At 36.1% G+C, this 23,265-nt stretch overlaps 2 protein-coding genes across 2 annotated transcripts; both read left to right on the top strand.

Moving 5' to 3' along the window:
- Positions 1-113: 113 nt before the first annotated feature.
- On the top strand, positions 114-6,124 carry LOC120154983. The gene is made up of 2 exons (XM_039166583.1): positions 114-307; positions 5,819-6,124. The coding sequence occupies exons 1-2, from the start codon at positions 230-232 to the stop codon at positions 5,963-5,965; spliced, it is 225 nt and encodes a 74-aa protein (XP_039022514.1). The 5' UTR covers positions 114-229; the 3' UTR covers positions 5,966-6,124.
- A 16,186-nt stretch (positions 6,125-22,310) lies between these two features.
- LOC120154359 (dehydration-responsive element-binding protein 1F-like) lies at positions 22,311-22,868 on the top strand. Its single transcript, XM_039166139.1, has one exon. The coding sequence runs from the start codon at positions 22,311-22,313 to the stop codon at positions 22,866-22,868; it is 558 nt and encodes a 185-aa protein (XP_039022070.1).
- The last annotated feature ends 397 nt before the right edge of the window (positions 22,869-23,265 follow it).

Here is a 23,265-nt window from a genome sequence, read left to right as displayed (position 1 = left end):
AGATTATGACTTACATTTTGATGTCCAAATTATTATTGAGTCATTAAGGTATGATATCTATTCAACTTTACTGATTTTATGTCTGTTATGATATCTATTAAACCAGTTAACTGTTTAAAACTCTGGGAGTCTAAGCTTCAGCAGCCACTTGTCCAAGGAAGATGAAGAGATCTCTAAGTATGCTCTTTCCACTTTCAGAGCCAAAGAAGAAGAGATCGAGAGGAAGAAGATGGAAGTTAGAGAAAAAGTTCAGCTTCAGTTAGGCCGTGTTGAAGAGGAAACTAAACGCTTGGCCGTGATTCGTGAGGTATGTTTCAAAGAAAATTTCCCTTTTTTTCTTCTTGATTTTGACATGGAAAGATACAATTTTTAATGTTTATATTATAGCTTTTGGTTTTCAAACAAGTTTACCTTTTTTTGGTCAATTTCTGCAAAAAAAAAAGAGTTTAGAGGGTAACATGGCGATGAGAAGTCTGTTGGAAATAAAACACTCACACAAACAACTTTTATTGAAACTCAAACAAATATTACAAAAGCATTCTCACTCAAAAACAAGAAAGACGACTCACTCTTATAAGACTTTACTTCTTCACTCACTTAGAAGCTCTTAATTTTTCTTGATGCTTAAACTAAAATGGGGAGGGGTATTTATACTACTCAAAAACAATCCTACACCACACAAATAAAATAATTTAAACCTTTAAAGTCCACAAATACCTAACTCTCACCTAACTAAATTGATGTAAGCAATGACATCTTCATCTAATTGATGTAAGCAATAACATCAATTTAGTTTGGGTTTGGGTTTAGGCTCCCAAAATGGATCAAGTTTATGATCCAACACCCCCCTTAAACTTGATCTTGTGATTCCTAGTAAGTTCCTTAATCTTATGAAGTCTTCGCTTATTAGTGGCTTGGTAAAAATATTGGCAACTTGATCTTGTGACTTCACGTATTCAACTTCCACATCGTTTCTTGCAACACACTCCCTTATATAGTGGTAGCGAATATCGATGTGCTTGCTTCGATCATGGAATACGGGATTCTTTGCTAAAGCAATGGATGACTTGTTGTCGACACAAACCTTGGTAGGCTCTTCTTGTATCAAACATATCTCCTTCAATAGATTTCTAAGCCAAATTACATGACAAATGCATGAGGTAGCAGCAACATATTCCGCTTCACAAGTGGACAATGTGACAATCGGTTGTTTATTTGACATCCATGTGAAAGCAGTATCTCCCATGAAAAATACGAATCCAGTAGTGCTCCTTCGATTATCTATGTCTCCACCCCAATCACTGTCACTATATCCAAAAAGCTTGTAATAATTAGAAACTGAATAGAACAAGCCAAAGTCAATTGTACCTTTCAGATAGCGAAGAATTCTCTTTGCGGCTTTAAAATGGGTGGTTATTGGAGATTCTATATAACGACTAACCAATCCAACTGCGTGAAGAATATCAGGCCTCGTGCAAGTTAGATAGCGTAGACTTCCCACCAAACTTTTGAAGAATGTTGGATCTATACTTTCGCCTTCTTCATGTTTGGACATCTTGATCCCATATTCTGTCGGTGTGCTTATTGGCATACAGTTCTCCATCTTGAACTTCTTCAGGATCTCCTTTGCATAGCTTTCCTGTGAAATGAAAATTCCATCCTTTTGTTGCTTAACTTCAATGCCAAGATAGTATGCCATGAGCCCCATGTCTGTCATCTCGAATTCTTTCATCATTACATCCTTGAATTCATTAAACGTGCTTGGGTTACTTCCGGTGAAGATCAAATCGTCCATGTAGAGGCACACGATCAAAATATCTCCATCTTTGATCTTGATATATAGAGCGTGCTCGTAGGGACACTTGTTGAACTCATTCTCTTGAAAGTACTTGTCGATTCGACTATTCCATGCCCTTGGTGCTTGTTTTAGCCCGTAAATAGCCTTATTCAACTTTAACACCTTGTCTTTGTGCCCTTTGACTTCGTAGCCTGATGGTTGCTGAATGTAGACTTCCTCTTCAAGAACTTTGTTTAGGAAGGCATACTTTACATCCATTTGTTGTATCTTCCACTTGTTTTGAGCTGCCAAAGAAATGATTAGTCTGTTAGTCTCTAATTGAGCAAGAGGAGCGAATACCTCATCATAGTCAATTCTAACCTTTTGACTATAGCCTTTAGCAACTAGCCTCACCTTGTGCCTTTCAATATCTCTTTTGGCGTTTTGCTTTATTTTGTACACCCATTTGACATCTATCGCCTTATGTCTCTTGGGAAGTGAGGTAAGTTCTCATGTTTCATTCTTCTCGATGGCCTTGATTTCTTCGCCCATCGCATCTCTCCATTTCTTTTCTTGTACCGCTTCTTGAAAGCTCACTGGTTCACAATCAACAAACAGACAAAATAATGTAAGATTATCTTGTCGTTCAGTTACCTCATAGAGATCTCTAAGGTTTCTTGTACGTTGCACAACTCTTTCACTTTGACTCCCACTTGACGATGACGAAGGTGATGAGTCTCCTTGAGTGGTTGATGTTGGTGAAGTGGTTGATGTTGGTGAAGTGGGTAGAGTCTCAAGCTCTTGTTGAGGTTCACCTAGTTGTTCCCTCATTGTTTGCTCATCTTCTTCAAACTGAGGAAAGAAATTGAAGTCTTCTACATGAGAGTTAAAATCCCATTCTCCTTCTTCGTTGAAGTCCACATCTCGACTAATCATAAACTTTTTATTGTCTGGATTGTACAGCTTATAGCCTTTCGAATTAGTATCATAATCGATGAAGATAAAACTCTCGCTTTTATCATCAAGCTTCATTCTTCTCTCGTCTGGTATGTGAACATGGGCTATACTTCCAAAGGTTCTCAAGTGGGAAATGTCAGGCTTTCTTCCACTCCATGCCTCTTGTGGTGTCTTTCTTTCCCCATACACTTCTTGTTGGAGATCGGTTTGACAAGTAGATTGCGTACGCTACTACTTTCACCCAAAATTCCTTGGGTAGTTTCTTGCTTTTGAGCATGCTTTGTGTCATGTCGAGGATAGTTCTGTTCTTTCTTTCTGTCACACCATTTTGCTGAGGGGATCTAGGAATTGTCATTGGTCGACGAATTCCATTTACTTCACAAAACTCTTGAAACTCCCTGGAAGTAAATTCTCCTCCTCGGTCGGATCTTATAGCTTTGATATTTCTACCACTTTCTCTCTCCACTGCTTCTTTGAACTTCTTGAAGACTTTGAAAACTTTTGACTTCTGTTTCAAGAAATATACCCAGGTTTTTCTTGAAAAATCATCAGTGAAGAGAAGAAAATAGTTACTGTTACCGAGAGAGCTTAGCTTGATCGATCCACACACATCGGTATGGATGAGCTCAAGTGGCTTCTTGGCTCTTGTCTCTGACTCCTTTGGAAAGCTTTTCCTAAATTGTTTCCCTACTAGACACCCTTCACAAAGCTGGTCAGGATGGTTGATGCAAGGTAGTCCCTTCACCATCTCCTTTTTAAATAGCAGCTATAGTCCTCCAAAATTGAGATGCCCAAATCGAAGATGTCAAAGCCATGATGCATCTTTGTAGCAAGCTTTCATGCACTTTGCAACATCATTTTGTTTTTTGATCAAGAACATTATATTCTTTGACATCGGCACTTTAGCAATGAATTTATTCTTATCATCTTTTATAGAAAGATTATAATTATTCATATGAATATCATAACCTTTCTCTACCAGTTTCCCTAAAACTAAGATGTTACATTTCATATTGGGCACATAGTAGACATTTGAAATAAATTGATGTCTCTCATCTTTCAAACGGATAAGAATGTTACCTCTTCCTTTCACTGCTATTGTGGAATCATCTCCAAACGAAACATTTCTGCTTACTGACTCATCTAGCTCCACGAACATGTCTTTCCTTCCACACATGTGATTGCTTGCACCACTGTCAAGATACCAGGAATTTGCTTGGCTACCATCAGCTTCTTTTTATGCTAGATGAAGAGTTTCTTTTCCATCTGTCTTTTCCTCCACGTAGTTGGCCTTCTCCTCAATTTTGTTGTTGGGAGCTCTACATTCTGAAGCATAATGCCTAAACTTCTGACAATTATAACATCGAACTTGAGATTTGTCATATCTTGAGTTCGGATTGATTCTTCCACGGCCTCGTGTTGAGCTTTCTCCTTTCTCTTAGTTGTTGTTGTTGTAATTCCAACCTCGTCCACGTCCGCGACTTCCACCTCGTCCATGGCCTCTACCTCTGCCTAGGCCACGTTGGTTTCTATCATTGTGTTGAGTTTCATGCATATCTTTGAGTTGTAGCTTGAGGAGTTGCTCAGTAAACCCATGCTTCTTCTTATGCTTCTCTTCGTATGCTTGCAATTATCCTTGGAGTTGCTCGATCGTCATTTCTTCCAAGTCTTTAGTTTCTTCAATCGTCACAACTATGTGCTCAAATTTGGGATCCAACGAACGGAGTATCTTCTTTATTATCCTCACATCTTCCAACTTTTCACCATTTCTTTTTAATTGATTAGAAATAGCTACTACTCTTGAGAAATAATCTAAAATAGACTCGGATACTTTCATGTGTAAGGATTCGAATTCACCTCTTAATGTTTGGAGACGAACCTTCTTCACTTGCTCAAATCCTTTATAAGAGGTTTGCAGCTTCTCCCACGCTTCCTTGCTAGAGGTTGCACTCGAAATCTTTTCAAAACCATCATCATCTAATGCTTGATAGATGAGGTAGAGAGCCTTGTTGTCTTTCTTTCTTGAATCCTTCAAAGTTGTCTTTTGATCTAGTGTAAGAGTAGCAAAAGCATCATCATCTGTAGGCTCGTTATAGCCTTTCTCTATGATATCCCACACATCTTGTGATCCAAGAAGTGCCTTCATTTTGATACTCTAATTGTCGTAGTTGTTTTTGTTGAGTGTTGGAACTTGGAATGGTGTCATACCATTTGCCATATCTCTCAATATAATGACTTGATTTTCTGACAGCAGTCCTCCGGCGGCGCGTGGCGGCGCGTTAGAACTCAGATTAGGAAGATTTTGGCGGCGGCGGATTCCTCTCGTCGAGATCTTCGATCTTTCCAACTCTCTCTGATGCCACTTTGTTGGAAATAAAACACTCACACAAACAACTTTTATTGAAACTCAAACAAATATTATAAGAGCACTCTCACTCAAAAAACAAGAACTACAACTCACTCTTATAAGACTTTGCTTCTTCACTCACTTAGAAGCTCTTAATTTTTCTTGATGCTTAAACTAAAATGGGGAGGGGTATTTATACTACTCAAGAACAATCCTATACCACACAAATAAAATAATTTAAACCTTTAAAGTCTACAAATACCTAACTCTCACCTAACTAAATTGATGTAAGCAATGATATCTTCATCTAATTTATGTAAGCAATGACATCAATTTAGTTTGAGTTTGGGTTTAGGCTCCCATAATGGATCAAGTTTATGATCCAACAAAGTCATGATCTGGGCATGGATTTAAAATTTTGGAAGAGGGTTTTCCGGTTTAACCTTCATAATAAATTTCTGCTAGAGATTAAGAGTATTTTATCTGTCAGATTTGTAGTTCAAGGATTCAATATAAATTAAGAAATTGTTAGTTAATTTTTGGGCATTACATCTTGTTGCAAAAACAACCATTTAAGTTAATAGATCAAGGTTATCTTTAAATGGTTTACTATTTTAGCACATAAAGGACTTTTTTTTTTGGTTTTATAGTTTCAAACACGAAGATGTTCTTAAGTTCCACATGATAATTTTATTGTCACTGTCTCTCATTTTAAATAAAACCGTGTGAATCTACAGGAGCTTGAAGCACTTGCAGATCCTATGAGGAAGGAAGTTGCTCAGGTTAGGAAGAAGATTGATGCAGTTAACAAAGAATTCAAGCCATTAGGGAACACGTGCCAGAAAAATGTTCCTACTTTACCCAACTTTGAAGCTAATAATTGAACTTTTCCATCAAATTTCATTGTAAATTATGGGGCACTTGTTAATTATGGTACCCATTACGCCACTGAGTTCGGGTTTTTTTGGCATTCTGTAATTGGAAAGGGAGTACAAGGAAGCTCTCGAGGTCTTTAACGAAAAGAACAAGGAAAAAGTAAAGCTAATCACAAAGTTGATGGAGGCTAGTTTTTATAATTGCATTGTAGAAAACAAAATTCCAGATTCAAAGCAACGTAAATTCGAATCTCACCTTGTTGTTATCTGTTTTTATTGATTGAACAGCTTGTGAGTGAAAGTGGAAGGTTGAGGATGAAGAAGCTCGAGGAGCTCAGTAAGAACATAGATTCCATACACTGATCATAATTAAAATCCTTTATCTTTGTTTAACTGATTAGGTATAATGTGATGTATTTAAGGTGACTTCGAATATCTATATATGGGTGTTGATGTTTTTCGGGTTTGGTGTATTGTATGTTAATCTTTTGGTTGTTTCGTTAGACATTCGGTGAAGAATTTTAGCTGATTTAGAAGGAGAAATACCTATAAACAGATATGTAACTAAATGCCTCCGGATCTATTGTACCTTTTGTTTAGTTCTTTCAAGTTTCCTGTAATCCGAAGTTTGTTTCGAGGCAAAAGGCTTGGAAGGGGCCTTTGACTTGCAGTCTGTAATTAATCCACAATACCCTTTAGCTGTTCGTTGAAATTCTTGGTGAAAACTGCTTTGATGAAGATTGATTTGCTTTTGAAAGTTAACTGGTAAAAAGCTTTGTTAATGTATTCTTCCTTGAAGTTTCTTGTGAATGAATTATGGTTGGCTGTTGCAGTAACTTTGTTAATGTGGTCAAATATCAATGTAATGGTTTTCACTCCATCCAGATTCTTCAATCCGAAGAATCCTTATTGTATACTAGAATTTGAATACAATAAATATTCAGTCGGAACCAAGGATGGACCGAGGTGGTGGATGGGAGCAGTCGTCCCCTTGAAAATTTAAAATTGTCATATATTTTAGATTTTTTATATATATTTTCTATTAAAAATCTGTTTTTATTCTCCTGAGATTTTATTTCGCCCCCTAAGTTTAAGTTTATCCCTCTAACATAAAATTTTGTGTCTGTCAGGAACTTGAAGGTTTGAGAGTCAGATGTAAGTATTTTGTGGAAGAGGCATTTTGCCAAATTCGTATCCTTAATAAAAATAGCGTTCAAACACCCTCTTTGGAAGCAATAGGGATGTCTGGTGGAGATTAGATGCAATTTTTGGCCTTTATACATGATATTTGCCAATTAAACATTAAAGAAAATAAGCAGAAGAAATCTTGGTCATTTTGGATTCTATTAGAGGGTGTTGAACCCGTCAAACATAGTTGATGCGATTGCTCTAATTTGATTTGGAAAATGACTCGAAAATCAATGTCAACAGTTATGGTTTTTTGTCTTTGAGAAAAAAGAAAAAAAAATCTGAGAGGCATAATCATACAAAGATTTGTCTGTTTTCTGCAACAAAGTTGTTTGCCCATTCTGTCCATGTGTTTAAACGATTGTGTTATCAAAAGAAGGGCATTTATCTAGCATTCCACATCATGTTCTACGATAAAAGCTATCACTAATTATTATAAACTTTAATTTTATTATATTCTCTATTAATAATTTATTTTTATCCTTAGACTTTTATAGGTTCGTTTATTCTTAAAAATTTAGTAATATAAAATTTTACGTCTATCTGACACTCTAATCAATTTTATGTGCTTTTTTTTTGTCATATCAAACAAACTGAAACAGCCAATTTACACATGGATTGAGGGAATATATTGCTAGCCGGGGAGTGTATATATGAATTAAAAGACGTGGGCTTTTCTTTGAAAGGCGAAATGCTGCACTTTTATAAGTTGCAGAGCATCTTATGATCTTACTTAAGTACTGGCTTTTTCCAGGAAAACCTGAGAAAGATGAGCCACCTGACATTTTTATTGAGATCTTTTTCAACTAATAATAATGCAGATCTGACTGTTGGGGAAGATGGTCTACTATGTAATCAAATTGTTAAGCAAGGACGTGTTGGGGGAAAAGAAAATAAATATCTATTTGAATGCATGTATAAAACGCTGTTTTTAAGAATATTATTTTTCTTATAAAGCATCCTTATGATCAACAAGTTTTTAGTTATAAAACAAGCTTAAAAAATCAATAATAATTCTCCATATAAATATTCAATAAATTCGAAAGCACTGAAGATAACACGAGAAATGATAGGTTCTATTTTTTTAACGTCTCTTAAAATGATAATGAGAATTATTTATAGGCTGGGAAATGGTGGCAAACGGGTCATTCGGTTCAGGTCATTTTAATTTAGATTTAATTCAGGTTGGGTCATTTTGGATTTCAGTTTTATTTAGGTTTATAGTAAGTAGGGTCGGGTCGGGTCATTTTGGGTTTCGGTTTTATTCGAGTCTATAGTAAGTCGGGTCAGTTCGGGTATCGAGTCGGGTCAATATCAGATCGATTGATTTTGGGTCGGATCAAATCGTATCAGTTGATTTTCAAATCTGGTTAATATCCAGTCAATTGTTTTCGGTTTGGGTCAACTTTGTATCTTCAAGTCAATTTAGATTGAGTCGGGTACAAGTCAAATAATTTATATATAGAATTATTGATATATTTTTGTAAAAAACATGTTTTTTTATCTTATCATTTGTGTTCAATTTCGCTCAAATTCAATTATCATTTATGAATTATAATTTAACTGAAACTTGGCCTATAAGATATGTTAGAGTTTGTGATATTTTTTTATTGTTCCGGTCTGAAAAGTTTATGATACAATCTATTTTATTAAAAAATAAAATTTTTAATTATATATTTTACTATCTATTAAAATTTTAAATTAAATACTTAACATTTACTTATAAATATAATATTTCTATTAAATTTAAAAGTAATAATAATATAATATTTATGTTTGAATAAATATTATTATAAATATATTTATAAATGATATTATATTATTATATCATCGATAATATTTTGATTTTAAATTATAAATAAAATATATATCTTGATATTGTAAAAATAAGTTATTTGTATAGTAGTTTTGGAAAATTATTTTAGTAGTTCCAAAGTAAAATATTAAATTAATATTGAGTTAACTGTATAATATGTCCTTAAACTACGACTTTTATATTAAATTAGTCTTTAACTTTTTAAATATTTCAGTTTCATCCTTAAACTATGACTTTTATTCTAAATTAGTCATTAAACTTTTGAACAATTAATTTTATCCCCAAACTATAAATCTCATTCTAAATTGGTTCCTAAACTTTTAGACCTTTCAATTTCATCCCCAAATTCATCCAAATATGTAATCCATTTCAACCATAGTTTAACCTAATTTTTTTTCCTAACATATAATAATATAACTTGCCTAATGATTTTATTAACAAGAGATGTGATTTCATCTTACTGTTGCGTTCAGAGGTCGCATGAATCAGATTTCGAAATTGAAGGTGCATAACTCGGTGTTCAAAAATCAAGTAGGGATTCAACAAGCTTTTGCCAACCATTTCCGCTATTACTATAACGATGTGAATACCATTCCGATCAAGAGGATTGATATTCCGTTTAAAAGGATATGCACTGCCACTAGAAAATGGATCGAACGATTGTTCTCTGAAGAGGAAGTGTGGTCTATAATAAATTTATCGGATGGTACAAGAGCTACTGGTCCAGATGGTTTTAGCTTGGATTTTTTCAAGAAATTCTGGAAGGTTATTAAATCAGACGTAATGAAGTTTATGGTGGATTTTTACTGGGGTAAAATTGTAGATTTTTCCTTTAACAAGTCCTTCATTGCTCTAATTCCAAAGAAAACTCAAGTTGTCCATCCCGATGATTTCAGACCTATTTCGTTGGTGGGAAGTATCTTTAAAATTGTGGCGCGTTTATTGGCGAAGAGATTGGCTTATTGTATGAATAAAGTGATTGGCGAGAACCAGTTCGCCTTTATGGCCGGGAAACAGATAACAGATTTTAGATTGTTCCATGATAGCGAATAAGATTGTTGATGATCTGAAAAAGAAGAAGTGTGAACAGTCATGGTTAAAGCAGATTTCAGCAAGGCATATGATGTTGTTGACTGGGTCTTTTTGAATTTGATTATAAAGAAAATGGGTTTTGGCAGTAAGTGGAGGAAATGGATTAACTTATGTATTTCGACGCCTAATATTGTTGTTTTGGTTAATGGTGTCCATCGAAATATTTTTCTATTAAAAGGGGCCTGAGGCAAGGCTTCCTGCTGTCGCCATTTCTGTTTAATGTAGTGGGCGAGGCACTTAGTGGATTGTTCAAGAAAGCGGTTGATCTAGGTTTTTGTCAAGGGGCGTATATTGGGTCAAGTAAAGTAGGGGCCTTCCACATTCAGTTTGCTGATGATTTAATCATTTTTTCGGAAGCTAAAGAAGAGAAAATCTATAATTTGTTTCGTGTCCTTTGAATTTTCGAGGTCGCAGCTGGTCTGAAGTTGAATATGCAGAAGAAGAAATTATTCGGTATTAATGTGGAGGACAACAGAGTTAAAGGGTGGGCAGATTCGTTGTTATGCGATTGGGCTAAGCTGCCGATGACGTACTTGGGGTTGCCTTTAGGTTATAAAAAAACCAAAAGTTGATGTGGCATCCGATATTGGAGAAAGTCAGAAATCGTCTACAAAGCTGGAAATGTAAGTTTCTATCATTCGGGGGAAGGATTACATTGATTAAATCAGTGTTGGCTAACGTACCGGTGTATTACATGTCTTTATTTTCCATGCCCAAGTCTATAGCAGAGTCGTTAAATAAAAGTATAGCAAGATTTCTGTGGAACGTTAAATCTAATAGAGGTATTCATTGGATTAAGTGGGATATGGTTAGTGGGTCGAAATCTCATGGTGGTCTTGGTATTTTTGATGTTAGTGTCAGAAATCGAGCATTGTTGAATAAATGGATTTGGCATTTTAGTGAGGATATTGAAAGTTTTTGGAAAATGATTATTGTCGCTAAGTATAATTACAATCCTCAAGCGATTCTACCTAATGGTATTAGCGTGCGTAGATCGAATGGTTTGTGGTATGACATAGTGCACCCGTTTTTATCGATTAAGGATGATTTCCTTGTCGATGTTCATTGTGTGATGGGGAATGGTTCTAGAATTGATTTCTAGCTCGACCATTGGTCCGAGGTTCGTTCTCTAAAATTAGCATTCCCAAGAATCTATGGGATGGCTATTAAGAAAAAGGGGAAGATTAGTGAGTTTGGGAGTTGGGTGAATGGAGTTTGGATATGGAGGATTGAGTTAAGGCGTGGACTGTTCTCTTGGGAGGTTTCGATTTGGAATCAATTTAATCAAGTTATCAACAGAGGTGTTTCTGCTAGGCCAGGGTTCGATAGATTGGTGTGGCTAGGTGCTTCTAATGGATTTTATAACTCTAAAGATTTCTGCATCAAGTTGGTATTGACCGGCAAGTTTCAAGACCCTTTATGGAGTAAAGTTTGAAATAAGTTCGTACCTCCTAAAATGGCTGCTTTTGTTTGGAAAATGGTTTATAACAGGCTGCCGGTTGCGACCGAATTGATTAAGAGAGAGATTAACGGTAATGTCTAGCTTCGTTGTGTATTTTGCAAAGATCACCCGGAAGATGTTAGCCATGCGATATGCCATTGTTTGCTCTTTCTCTCATTATCCTGATTGGTTTCTACTTGGATTTGAGTTTAGTCTTCAAGAAGCGTTTGGTGTTTCCATTTTTTAGTGTCGAGCTTCTCCTCATAGACTCTGGAAGTCCCATATGAAAGTCTTGTCTTGAGGTGAATCTTCTTTATTCTATATCTCAAGTATCGGGCTAGCTGCATAGAATTAAGAAGTTTTCGATCACGGGAAATAGGTTATGTCATTGGATGAGAATAGTTGCAAATCAGTTATCGGCTCGTTCTATTTTTTTGAATGTTGTATTTTTAGGATTGATTTGTTGTGAGGTGCATCAAATTTCTTCCATGCCTGTCGATTGGGGTCTCTTAGTAAGATTTGCATTGTTATCATCCCAGGTTATTATGGTTTTGTTCTTGCTTGAGATTGGTGGATACAGTTTAATTCGGGGAGCTGTCCTGATGGAAGTTAGCAAGTGTTCGATTATTTATTTTTGTTTCAAACACTGCATGCTCTTAAGTTTTATGCTTCATGTTAGTCATTCTTCATTGTCACTGATTCAAAATAGTGCTTGGCATTGCTCATAGTCAGGGTGATGATGCTGGTTCGTTTTGTGGTGTTGTTTCTGCTCATTGGTGTGTTATCTGTGTTTTCTAGTCTTCCATTCTGTTATTTGGGTTGTATATGTTCGTCTTTCTTGCGTTGGTTTGGGGAGTATAGTCGGAAGGTGTATGGACTGTATTATGTACGACTATTATGTGTATATACCCTTACCACCTCAGGGTTTCACTCTTTTTCCTCTATATAGGATTAGGGAGGGTTTTTAATAAGGTCCTTGAGGTGGTGTACTTTGTTATCCTTTCTAATACAAAGTACCATATTTCAAAAAATATATATATATGAATAATTTAGGATAAAACTAAAACATTAAAAAATTTGAGAACCAATTTAGTATGGAGATCATATCTTGGGGATGAAAAATGAAATGTTTAAAAGTTTAAGGACTAATTTAGAATAATACTCATTGTTTAAGGATGAAATTGAAATGTTTAAAAGTTTATGGACTAATTTGAAATAAGGGTCATAGATTGGAGACATATGATTCAATTAACTCGTTAATAATTCGTAATTTGATTTAAATAAATTGAAACGCATCTAATAGGTTATTTTAGTATTTTTTTATACACTTTAACTTAATTATCGGGTTAAAATCATGTCAATGTTCAGTTCATAATGGGTTTGGGTAAATTAAATTCAGGTTACTTTTGGTTCACGTTATTTTCGGTTTGGTCACTTTTGGTTTAGTTTGCTTTTGGTTTGAGTTACTTTTGGTTTGACAAATTCGGGTCGATTTCAAGTTGGTTCGGGTTACTTTCGGTTTGGCTAAAATTTGGGGCAATTTTAGTTTGATTCGATTTTTTGAGTTTCGGGTCAAATTTGGATCATCATGTTCGGATCTATTTTGGGTCTCGATTCGAGTAAATTGATTCGGATAATCGGGTTCGAGTCAAATTTATCAGGTCTACTAGACATTGGTTAAAAATAGAATATATGTTGAGATAATTAAGGTTAGATGGATTCTAATTTTTTTAAAATAGATATAGAGAGTTTTGGGAGTTTGAAATAGTGTAAAAATAGTTATTACATTTAAAAGTAACCATTAAAAGTTTTAAACTTTCTTACATAAGTCTAAGTTTTTTTAGACTTTTATTTGATTATTAAATTCCATGGGATATTGTATCAATAATAAAATGGTATCAATACTTGCTTTTATTATCAGGGCTAATTTAAGGTTTAAAAACCCAATTAGTGATTCCCTATATTAGGTAACGGTACTCTAGAATCTGAATTATATTTTTGTTTACAAACCCGAAAAGAATAATAACTAATTCTACCTGAAGTCTCTGGGAAAAAGCCACTCCTCTAGAATCCGCTTTCAAGAGAGAGGATACTTCGGTTGGAGGGGATCTAAATAACATGAAATCGTCATCCAGGGAACATCCCATCTTGGATAGGGCATTAGCATAAAATTTCCCCTCACGTTATGTTGGAAGTATAAGATCTAATTACGAGCTTTGAAACTTTGAATATCTTCAATTAAATTCCTAAAGGGTGTAACGAGCTCTCTCATTCCCCAATAAGCCGAAGAACCACTTTGTCATCAACTTCACAAACAGTGCAATTCTAGCCAAACTTTCGAACCAGAGATAAACCAATACGGATGTCATACCGTTCAACTGCCACGCTTGTACATATATACCCAAGTGAGTCGCGAACCCCAACACCCAAACACCAACTTCATCACGAAGTAAACTACCTGGTCGAGCAACACCTTGATTTCCTTTGCTCGCCCCATCAACGTTGAGTTTTAGATAGCCACTCAACGAGGGAGTGTTGGAAATGAAACACTCACACAAACAACTTTTATTGAAACTCAAACAAATATTACAAGAGCACTCTCACTCAAAAACAAGAACTACAACTCACTCTTATAAAACTTTGTTTCTTCACTCACTTAGAAGCACTTAATTTTTCTTGATGCTTAAACTAAAATAGGGAGGGGTATTTATACTACTCAAAAACAATCCTACACCATACAAATAAAATAATTTAAACCATTAAAGTCTACAAATACCTAACTCTCACCTAACTAAATTGATGTAAGCAATGACATCTTCATCTAATTGATGTAAGTAATGACATCAATTTAGTTTGGGTTTGGGTTTAGGCTCCCATAATGGATCAAGTTTATGATCCAATACCCCCCTTAAACTTGATCTTGTGATTCCTATTTAGTTCCTTAATCTTATGAAGTCTTCGCTTGTCAATGGCTTGGTAAAAATATCGGCAACTTGATCTTGTGACTTCACGTATTCAACTTCCACATTATTTCTTGCAACACACTCCCTTATATAGCGGTAGCGAATATCGATGTGCTTGCTTCGATCATGGAATACTGGATTCTTTGCTAAGGCAATGACTGACTTGTTGACGAAACAAACCTTGGTAGGCTCTTCTTGTATCAAACATATCTCCTTCAATAGATTTCTAAGCCAAATTGCATGACAAATGCATCAGGTAGCAGCAACATATTCCGCTTCACAAGTGGACAATGTGACAATCGGTTGTTTCTTTGACATCCATGTGAAAGCAGTATCTCCCATGAAAAATATGAATCCCAGTAGTGCTCTTTCGATTATCTATGTCTCCACCCCAATCACAATCGCTACATCCAACAAGCTTGAAATCATTAGAAACTGAATAGAGCACGCCAAAGTCAATTGTACCTTTCAGATAGCGAAGAATTCTCTTTGCGGCTTTAAAATGGGTGGTTGTTAGAGATTCCATATAACGACTAACCAATCCAACTGCGCGAAGAATATCAGGCCTCGTGCAAGTTAGATAGCGTAGACTTCCTACCAAAATTTTGAAGAATGTTGGATCTATACTTTCGTATTCTTCATGTTTGGACATCTTGATCTCTTATTCTGTCAGTGTGCTAATTGGCTTACAGTTCTCCATCTTGAACTTCTTCAGGATCTCCTTTGCATAGCTTTCCTGTGAAATGAAAATTCCATCCTTTTTTTACTTAACTTCAATGCCAAGGTAGTACGCCATGAGCCCCATGTCTATCATCTAAAATTCCTTCATCGTCACATCCTTGAATTCATTAAACATGTTTGGGTTGCTTCCGCTGAAGATCAAATCATCCATGTAGAGGCACACGATCAAGATATCTCCATATTTGATCTTGATATATAGAGTGTGCTCGTAGGGACACTTGTTGAAGCCATTCTCTTGGAAGTACTTGTCGATTCGGCTATTCCATGCCCTTGGTGCTTGTTTTAGCCCGTAAAGAGCCTTATTAAACTTCAACACCTTATTTTCGTGCCCTTTGACTTCGTAGCCAGATGGTTGCTGAATGTAGACTTCCTTTTCAAGAACTCCATTTAGGAAGGCAGACTTTACATCCATTTGTTGTATCTTCCACTTGTTTTGAGCTGCCAAAGAAATGATTAGTCTGATAGTCTCCAATCGAGCAATAGGAGCAAATACCTCATCATAGTAAATTCCAGCCTTTTGACTATAGCCTTTAGCAACTAGCCTCGCCTTGTGCCTTTCAATATCTCCTTTGGCGTTTTGCTTTGTTTTGTACACCCATTTGACACCTATCGCCTTATGTCTCTTGGGAAGTGAGGTAAGTTCCCATGTGTCATTCTTCTCGATGGCCTTGATTTCTTCGTCCATCGCATCTCTCCATTTCTTTTTTTGTACCGCTTCTTGAAAGCTTACTAGTTCACAATTGGCAAATAGACAAAATAATGTAAGATTATCTTGTCGTTCAGTTACCTCATAGAGATCTCTAAGGCTTCTTGTACGTTGCACAACTCTTTCACTTTGACTCCCATTTGACGATGACAAAGGTGATGAGTCTCCTTGAGTGGTTGATATTGGTGATGTGGGTGGAGTTTCAAGCTCTTGTTGAGGTTCACCTAGTTGTTCCCTCATTGTCTGCTCATCTTCTTCAAACTGAGGAAAGAAATTGAAGTCATCTACATGAGAGTTAAAATCCCATTCTCCTTCTTCGTTGAAGACCACATCTCAACTAATCAAAAACTTCTTATTGTACAAATTGTAGCCTTTCGAATTAGTATCATAGCCAATGAAGATAAAACTCTTGCTTTTATCATCAAGCTTCGTTCTTCTCTCGTCTGGTACGTGAACATGGGCTATACTTCCAAAGGTTCTCAAGTGGGAAATGCCAGGCTTTCTTCCACTCCATGCCTCTTGTGGTGTCTTTCCCCATACACTTCTTGTTGGAGATCAGTTTGACAAGTAGACTGCACACACTACTACTTCCGCCCAAAACTCATTGGGTAGTTTCTTGCTTTTGAGCATGCTTCGTGCCATGTCGATGATTGTTATGTTCTTTTTTTCTATCACACCATTTTGTTGGGGGGATCTAGGAACTGTCATTGGTCGACGATCTCCATTTTCTTCACAGAACTCTTGAAACTCCCTGGAAGTAAATTCTCCTCCTCGATCGGATCTCATGGCTTTGATCTTTCTACCACTTTCTCTCTCCACTGCTGCTTTGAACTTCTTGAAGACTTTGAAAACTTCTGACTTGTGTTTCAAGAAATATACCCAGGTTTTTCTTGAAAAATCATGAATGAAGAGAAGAAAATAGTTACTGTTATCGAGAGAGCTTGGCTTGATCGGTCCACACACATCGGTATGAATCCTTTAGAAAGCTTTTCCTGAATTGTTTCCCGACTAGACCCTTCACAAAGTTGGTCATGATGGTTGATGTGAGGTAGTCTCTTCACCATCTCCTTCTTAGATAGCAGCTCTAGACCTCTAAAATTGAGATGCCCAAATCGAAGATGCCAAAACCATGTTGCATCTTTGTAGCAAACTTTCAGGCACTTTGCAACATCATTTTGTATGTTGATCAAGAACATTCTATTCTTTGACATCGGCACTTTAGCAATGAAGTTATTCTTATCATCTTTTATAGAAAGATAATAATTATTCATATGAATATCATAACCTTTCTCTACCAGTTGCCATAAACTTAAGATGTTACTTTTTTATATTGGGCACATAGTAGACATTTGAAATAAATTAATGTCTCCCATCTTTCAAACGGATAAGATTGTTACCTCTCCCTTTCACTGCTATTGTGAAATCATCTCCAAATGAAACATTTCCACTTTCTGACTCGTCTAGCTCCATGAACATGTCTTTCCTTCCACACATGTGATTGCTTGCACCACTGTCAAGATCCCAAGAATTTGCTTGGCCACCATCAGTTTCCTTTCGTGCTAGAAGAAGAGTTTCTTTGCCATCTTTCTTTTCCTCCACATAGTTGGCCTTCTCCTCAATTTTGTTGTTGGGAGATCTACATTCTGAAGCATAATGCCCAAACTTCTGACAATTATAACATCGAACTTGAGATTTGTCATATCTTGAGTTCGGATTGATTCTTCCATGACCTCGTATTGAGCTTTCTCCTTTCTCATAGTTGTTGTTGGAATTGTTGTTGTTGTAATTCCAGCCTCGTCCACATCCACGACTTCCACCTTGTCCATGGCCTCTACCTCTGCCTAGGCCACGTTGGTTTCTATCATTGTGTTGGGTTTCATGTATAACTTTGAGTTGCAGCTTGAGGAGTTGCTCAGTAAACCCATGCTTCTTCTTATGCTTCTCTTCGTATGCTTGCAATGATCCTTGGAGTTGCTCGATCGTCATTTCTTCCAAGTCTTTAGTTTCTTCAATTGTCACAACTATGTGCTCAAATTTGGGATCCAACAAACGGAGTATCTTCTCTATTATCCTCACATCTTCCAACTTTTCACCATTTCTTTTTAATTGATTAAAAATAGCTACTACTCTTGAGAAATAATCTAAAATACACTCGGATGCTTTCATGTGTAAGGATTCGAATTCACCTCTTAATGTTTGGAAACGAACCTTGTTCACTTGGTCGGATCCTTTATAGGAGGTTTGCAACTTCTCCCACGCTTCCTTGCTAGAGCTTGCACTCGAAATCTTTTCAAAACCATCCTCATCTAATGCTTGATAGATGAGGTAGAGAGTCTTCTTGTCTCTCTTTCTTGAATCCTTCAAAGTTATCTTTTGATATGGTGTAAGAGTAGCAAAAGCATCATCATCTGCAGGCTCGTTATAGCCTTTCTCTATGATATCCCACATCTTGTGATCCAAGAAGTGCTGTTGTTGAGTGTCACAACTTGGAATGGTGCAATACCATTTGTCATATCTCTCAATATAATGACTTGATTTTCTGGGAGCAGTCTTCTGGCGGTGTGTGGCGGCGCGTCATAACTCATATTGGGAAGATTTTGGCGGCGGTGGATTCCTCTTGTCGAGATCTTCGATCTTTCTAACTCTCACTGATGCCACTTTGTTGGAAATGAAACACTCACACAAACAACTTTTATTGAAACTCAAACAAATATTACAAGAGCACTCTCACTCAAAAACAAGAACTACAACTCACTCTTGTAAAACTTTGCTTCTTTACTCACTTAGAAGCTCTTAATTTTTCTTGATGCGTAAACTAAAATGGGGAGGGGTACTACTCAAGAACAATCCTACACCACACAAATAAAATAATTTAAACCATTAAAGTCTACAAATACCTAACTCTCACCTATCTAAATTGATGTAAGCAATGACATCTTCATCTAATTGATGTAAGCAATGACATCAATTTAGTTTGGGTTTGGGTTTAGGCTCCCATAATGGATCAAGTTTATGATCCAAGAGGGAGACGACGCGACCAGGGAAGACAAAATAGGGGCTATTGTAGGTTTGATGTTGACCCGAATCAGTTCGTTAGAGGAAGAGGCAATCACTTCACATTGACATATAAGTCACCAATATTAAGATTCAGTAAAATATAAATTTATATATAAAAAAGGATGACTTATAACTTAATAACCATATGATCACGATCTAATCAAACTTATTTGTAACCTGCAAATTAGACAAAGCACACAGAGTGAGTTTTCACAAATTCGGTGCCAAATTACAATGATAAACTATACGAATGGTCCCATGTTTTTTCGATTCAACCGATTTTGGTCATCGGTTTAAAAAAAACCATCATTTTTTGTCCCTTATGTTATTAGTTCGTTAGATTTTAATCCCTCGGCTGTTAACTCCCGTTGACTCAATAATGAAAGTGTGGGTTGATAATTAAAAAAAAAAAAAGAGTTAATTTACGTGTCTTCTTCTTCCATTAAAGCTGCCACTCAACATTTGTTACCAGCCAACGATCGAGGAACGCTATGAAAGGTGTTCTGTAGTATACTAGTATTCGAACGAGAGGGTGTAGTTGTGGAACTTGATTGAAAGAAAGCCTCTGCTTATGAGGTTCCCATTTTGTTCGAAGATTGTAGATTTGTTAGAAATTGCTTGAGCTAATGTGCAAGCAAGGACTCCCATTGGTTTCTTCCCACCGAATCACCTGCAAAAAATATCTATCTGTTTCGACTCCATTCCAAGAAATCGGTGGCATTGAATCTGTGGTTGAAATAAATTAAACAACCCTAAGTCCCTAACAACCACACTTACTCTTCCATTTTGTTGCGACAATGGCAATCTGCATGCATGGAGAGAAGGGAAGGCAAAGAAAATGTTTAAACTCTCGCACCTTCGAACATAACAACCTTGTGGTTGCCATTTCCAGTTCAAATACTCGACGTTTTTTCTTCCACTCGGACGACACTAAATTTGGGATCGAGAAACAGACAGTTTTCGACGTACATGTGAACCTAATTTGTGTCGTTGACCCGAACCCATTCGTCGTGGGAGTAATCACAGGGTCGTAAGGGTTGTTTATGATTATTGTATATTGGGTTCTGAGGAAAATAATGAACGAAACGGAACAAAGTGAAGGACTTCGAAGATCTCAAGGTTCAAAACCAAGATGGAAGAGATCAAGATGAAGATGAAACAAATAGTGCAACAAATATGTCTCTTGATAGTGGAGGAAGTAGAGGGAAGTTGGTGGGTTGTTTGATCCATAAGAAATAATAAAAATGAAACGTAAAAGAGGATGGTTTTTTATTTGAAACGGAGAAAAAGTAAAGAACTGAGAAATTTGATTCGCTAATTATAATCGTTTCAATTCATGTCAGTTTTTGAGTTTTTCTTTCCTGGGTTTAGCTGAATTAACGTCTGTTAATTATTTGACGTGTTGCGAACTATTTCCATTACAGTAAAACAGATTTGTAACTGCGTTTTTAGTGATATTTTAAGAGTAAATGTCGTTAACTTTAAACATATAACAGTGTTTTTAACCTAACACCACAAAATGATAACACTAATTACTAGTCACGTTTCTTAAAAAACTCCGTTATAAACTATTACTTTAGTAGCGTTTTACAATACAAATATCATAATTGGTTCATATCTAATGGCCTTTTTTATTAAACGTCATAAATTTTAGTACGTTAGTGGCGTTTGTAATTACAAATTCCGAGAGTTTTGAGTCTATTATCGTTGGCACACTAGTGTGATATCACTATAATCTTCCATCACAACCTTGACACACGACACGCGCGTGACAACACTCTGATAGTTGGAAACCAACGCATTTGGAAAGGCACCTACAAAATAGATTGAAAGAGGAAAAGAAATATAGGCTAAAAGTTATTGAGGCCCTTTACCGTGAAGCTCAATTTATATAGCCCAAGGTTAGCGTAGTGGATCAACACTTGACAGTTTGACCCAGGTTCCTTAACCTGTTTTCTCAGTTTTCTACCGTTCACCCTTTACCCACCAAGTTGCAGATTCACAAAGGTTCGTTTCAATTGAATACATTAGTTTTCCTTTAAGTGCTCGAGTTCTTTAATTTAATCTTTGCCATTCAACTTAAATTTCATGGTTGTCCAAGCTCTTATTGCCATCTGTTTGATTACTTTAGGATGTTATATCTCTCTATCTTTAATCTAATAATATCCCTAATGTCCTCAACGGCCGGCGGAGGTCCTGGCCTTTCCAGGGAGGCAAGAGAGCAAAATCCTAATGCTTTCGTGGTCGGGAAAGAAGACCCGCTCATGCATGTAACTAAAATTAGCCCTAACCCATGCTTCGCAAACAAGCTTCCCAATAATAAAATAAATTACATCCGCCACGGGATACTTCAATTCTCATGGTGTGACAACAACATTTGCAGGCATTAATAGTTGGCGTTTTATAAGCGAAACTCACCAACCTGAGGTTCATTAATTAGATTACCAAAACAAACTTTGCTTTTCATGCAGATTTGCAACTGCATGAGAATCAGGGACGTGAAACCTTCAAAGTCCAACTTACAATTATGGTCAGGCACTCTCTCTTATTTTTTATTGTTTTTCCTTCTTCTGTTTTTTAGTAAAAGGTTGTGTCCCGAGCCGACATTATCTAGAAATGAGTTTATTATGAGAAGCATTTGATTATACACCGTCAATTAAATATAAAGTAACATTAATAAGATAAATTATTTTTTAATGTGGTAAATAAAATTGTTTAAAAGATTTGAAACCTTATATAAATGATTGCATGCCACAGTTTATGTCAGTTTAACAATTAATAAGTTTTAGTTTTTCTCTCTAAATTGATTCTTTAGTTTTTCTTTCAAATTACGACTATAGAAGGCGGTCTAGTATTTATTATCATCTTCTTTTCATTTCTTTTTTTGTTTATTTTTATTTAAATATAAATAAATATATAATTATATATAATTGTTAGTTTTTAGAAAATAATATATATATATATATATATATATATATTAAAAATAAATGGATAAATAACGGTACTTGCAAAATCTAAAAATTATTAGTGTGTTTCGAGCGTATCCATGCAGGTACGTTGACATGGTCAGAGTAAGAAAAAAGGCCAAGTCAAATGTACTCAAGTCACATCAATTAAAAATGTTTTTGTTACTTTTATTGAGTCGAAAAAGAAAAAAAGAGCAAGTATTACCCCCACGTGAATCACATATATATTTCTCCAATGAGACACGTGGGAAAGAACAAATAACGAAAAACCTGCCATTGAACCATTCTTACTAATTTCTCCCATGCAAATTTTGATTCCTTTTCCCCTTCTTATACTTCTCTTATAAAACACACATCACTAGCTTCTTCGGAGAGTCAAAAACAATGGAACAAAGGGAAGATAAGCAACAAGTTTTAAGTTCAGAAATCTCGGAAATTTCTTCTTTTTCTTCTTTAGGACTAGCTGAAGCACAATCCCATAAACGAAAAGATGGAAGGAAGATATTTAAAGAGACTCGACATCCGGTATTCAAAGGTGTAAGAAGAAGGAAAGGAAAGTGGGTGTGTGAGGTTAGAGAGCCAAACAAGAAGTCTCGAATATGGCTGGGGACATTCTCGAGCCCAGAAATGGCGGCTAAGGCCTACGATGCAGCCGCTTTGGCACTCAAAGGAGACTCGGCTTCTTTAAACTTTCCCGAGTCTGCTCATACATTGCCACGTCCTAGGTCATCTTCGGTGAGGGATATTCAGATCGCCGCCATGGAGGCTGCTGAGGCAAGTTCAAAGACATTGTTTATAGATGAAGAGGAGGTGTTTAATATGCCGGGGATACTTGAAAGTATGGCGGAAGGGTTGATGATAACTCCACCGTCTATGCAAAATGGGTACTATCCCCACGATGATGCCGATGATTACGAGGAATTCACTCTCTGGGATGATTAAGTTGGTCAGTTTTTAGTATTTACGACCGACCCCTTCTTAACTATTTCTTATGAGAAGGCAAGTTTTCATCTCAGTTTTGAAATTTTCATCGGATAAATTTGTACCCGGTTAAATAAATATGATGCAATGGTGTCGGTAAGTTCAAAAGAGAATCATAAAATGTCGTCAAATCACGTCTTTATTTTAAATTAATCTAAAGGAGAGTTTTGATACATCTTACCCAGAGTTTGAAAACTTGGGACAAAGTCTTGAGACTTCCACTCCAATGTGTATAAGAGTATCTGAATCACTATGAAGGTTTCAATGCCTATAGTATCAAGTTTCGTTACTTGGTGCAAAGGTTTCGACACTTACATTCCAATAGCCATAAGAGTTTCGATACAATGAACGAAGACTC

Source organism: Hibiscus syriacus, unplaced genomic scaffold (genome assembly GCF_006381635.1).
Source record: "Hibiscus syriacus cultivar Baekdansim isolate YM2019G1 unplaced genomic scaffold, ASM638163v2 tig00002840_pilon, whole genome shotgun sequence".
NCBI lineage: Eukaryota > Viridiplantae > Streptophyta > Magnoliopsida > Malvales > Malvaceae > Hibiscus > Hibiscus syriacus.
Note: the sequence above shows the minus strand (reverse complement) of the source record. Positions and strands in the feature narration are given on the sequence as shown.

What these genes read in the sequence shown, in the direction of transcription:
- LOC120154983 (XM_039166583.1), top strand. Translation starts at nt 230, where the DNA reads ATGGAAGTTAGAGAAAAAGTTCAGCTTCAGTTAGGCCGTGTTGAAGAG. An exon ending in GCTTGGCCGTGATTCGTGAG is followed by an intron (nt 308 to 5,818) that starts GTATGTTTCAAA and finishes GTGAATCTACAG; the next exon opens with GAGCTTGAAGCACTTGCAGA.
- LOC120154359 (XM_039166139.1), top strand. Translation starts at nt 22,311, where the DNA reads ATGGAACAAAGGGAAGATAAGCAACAAGTTTTAAGTTCAGAAATCTCG.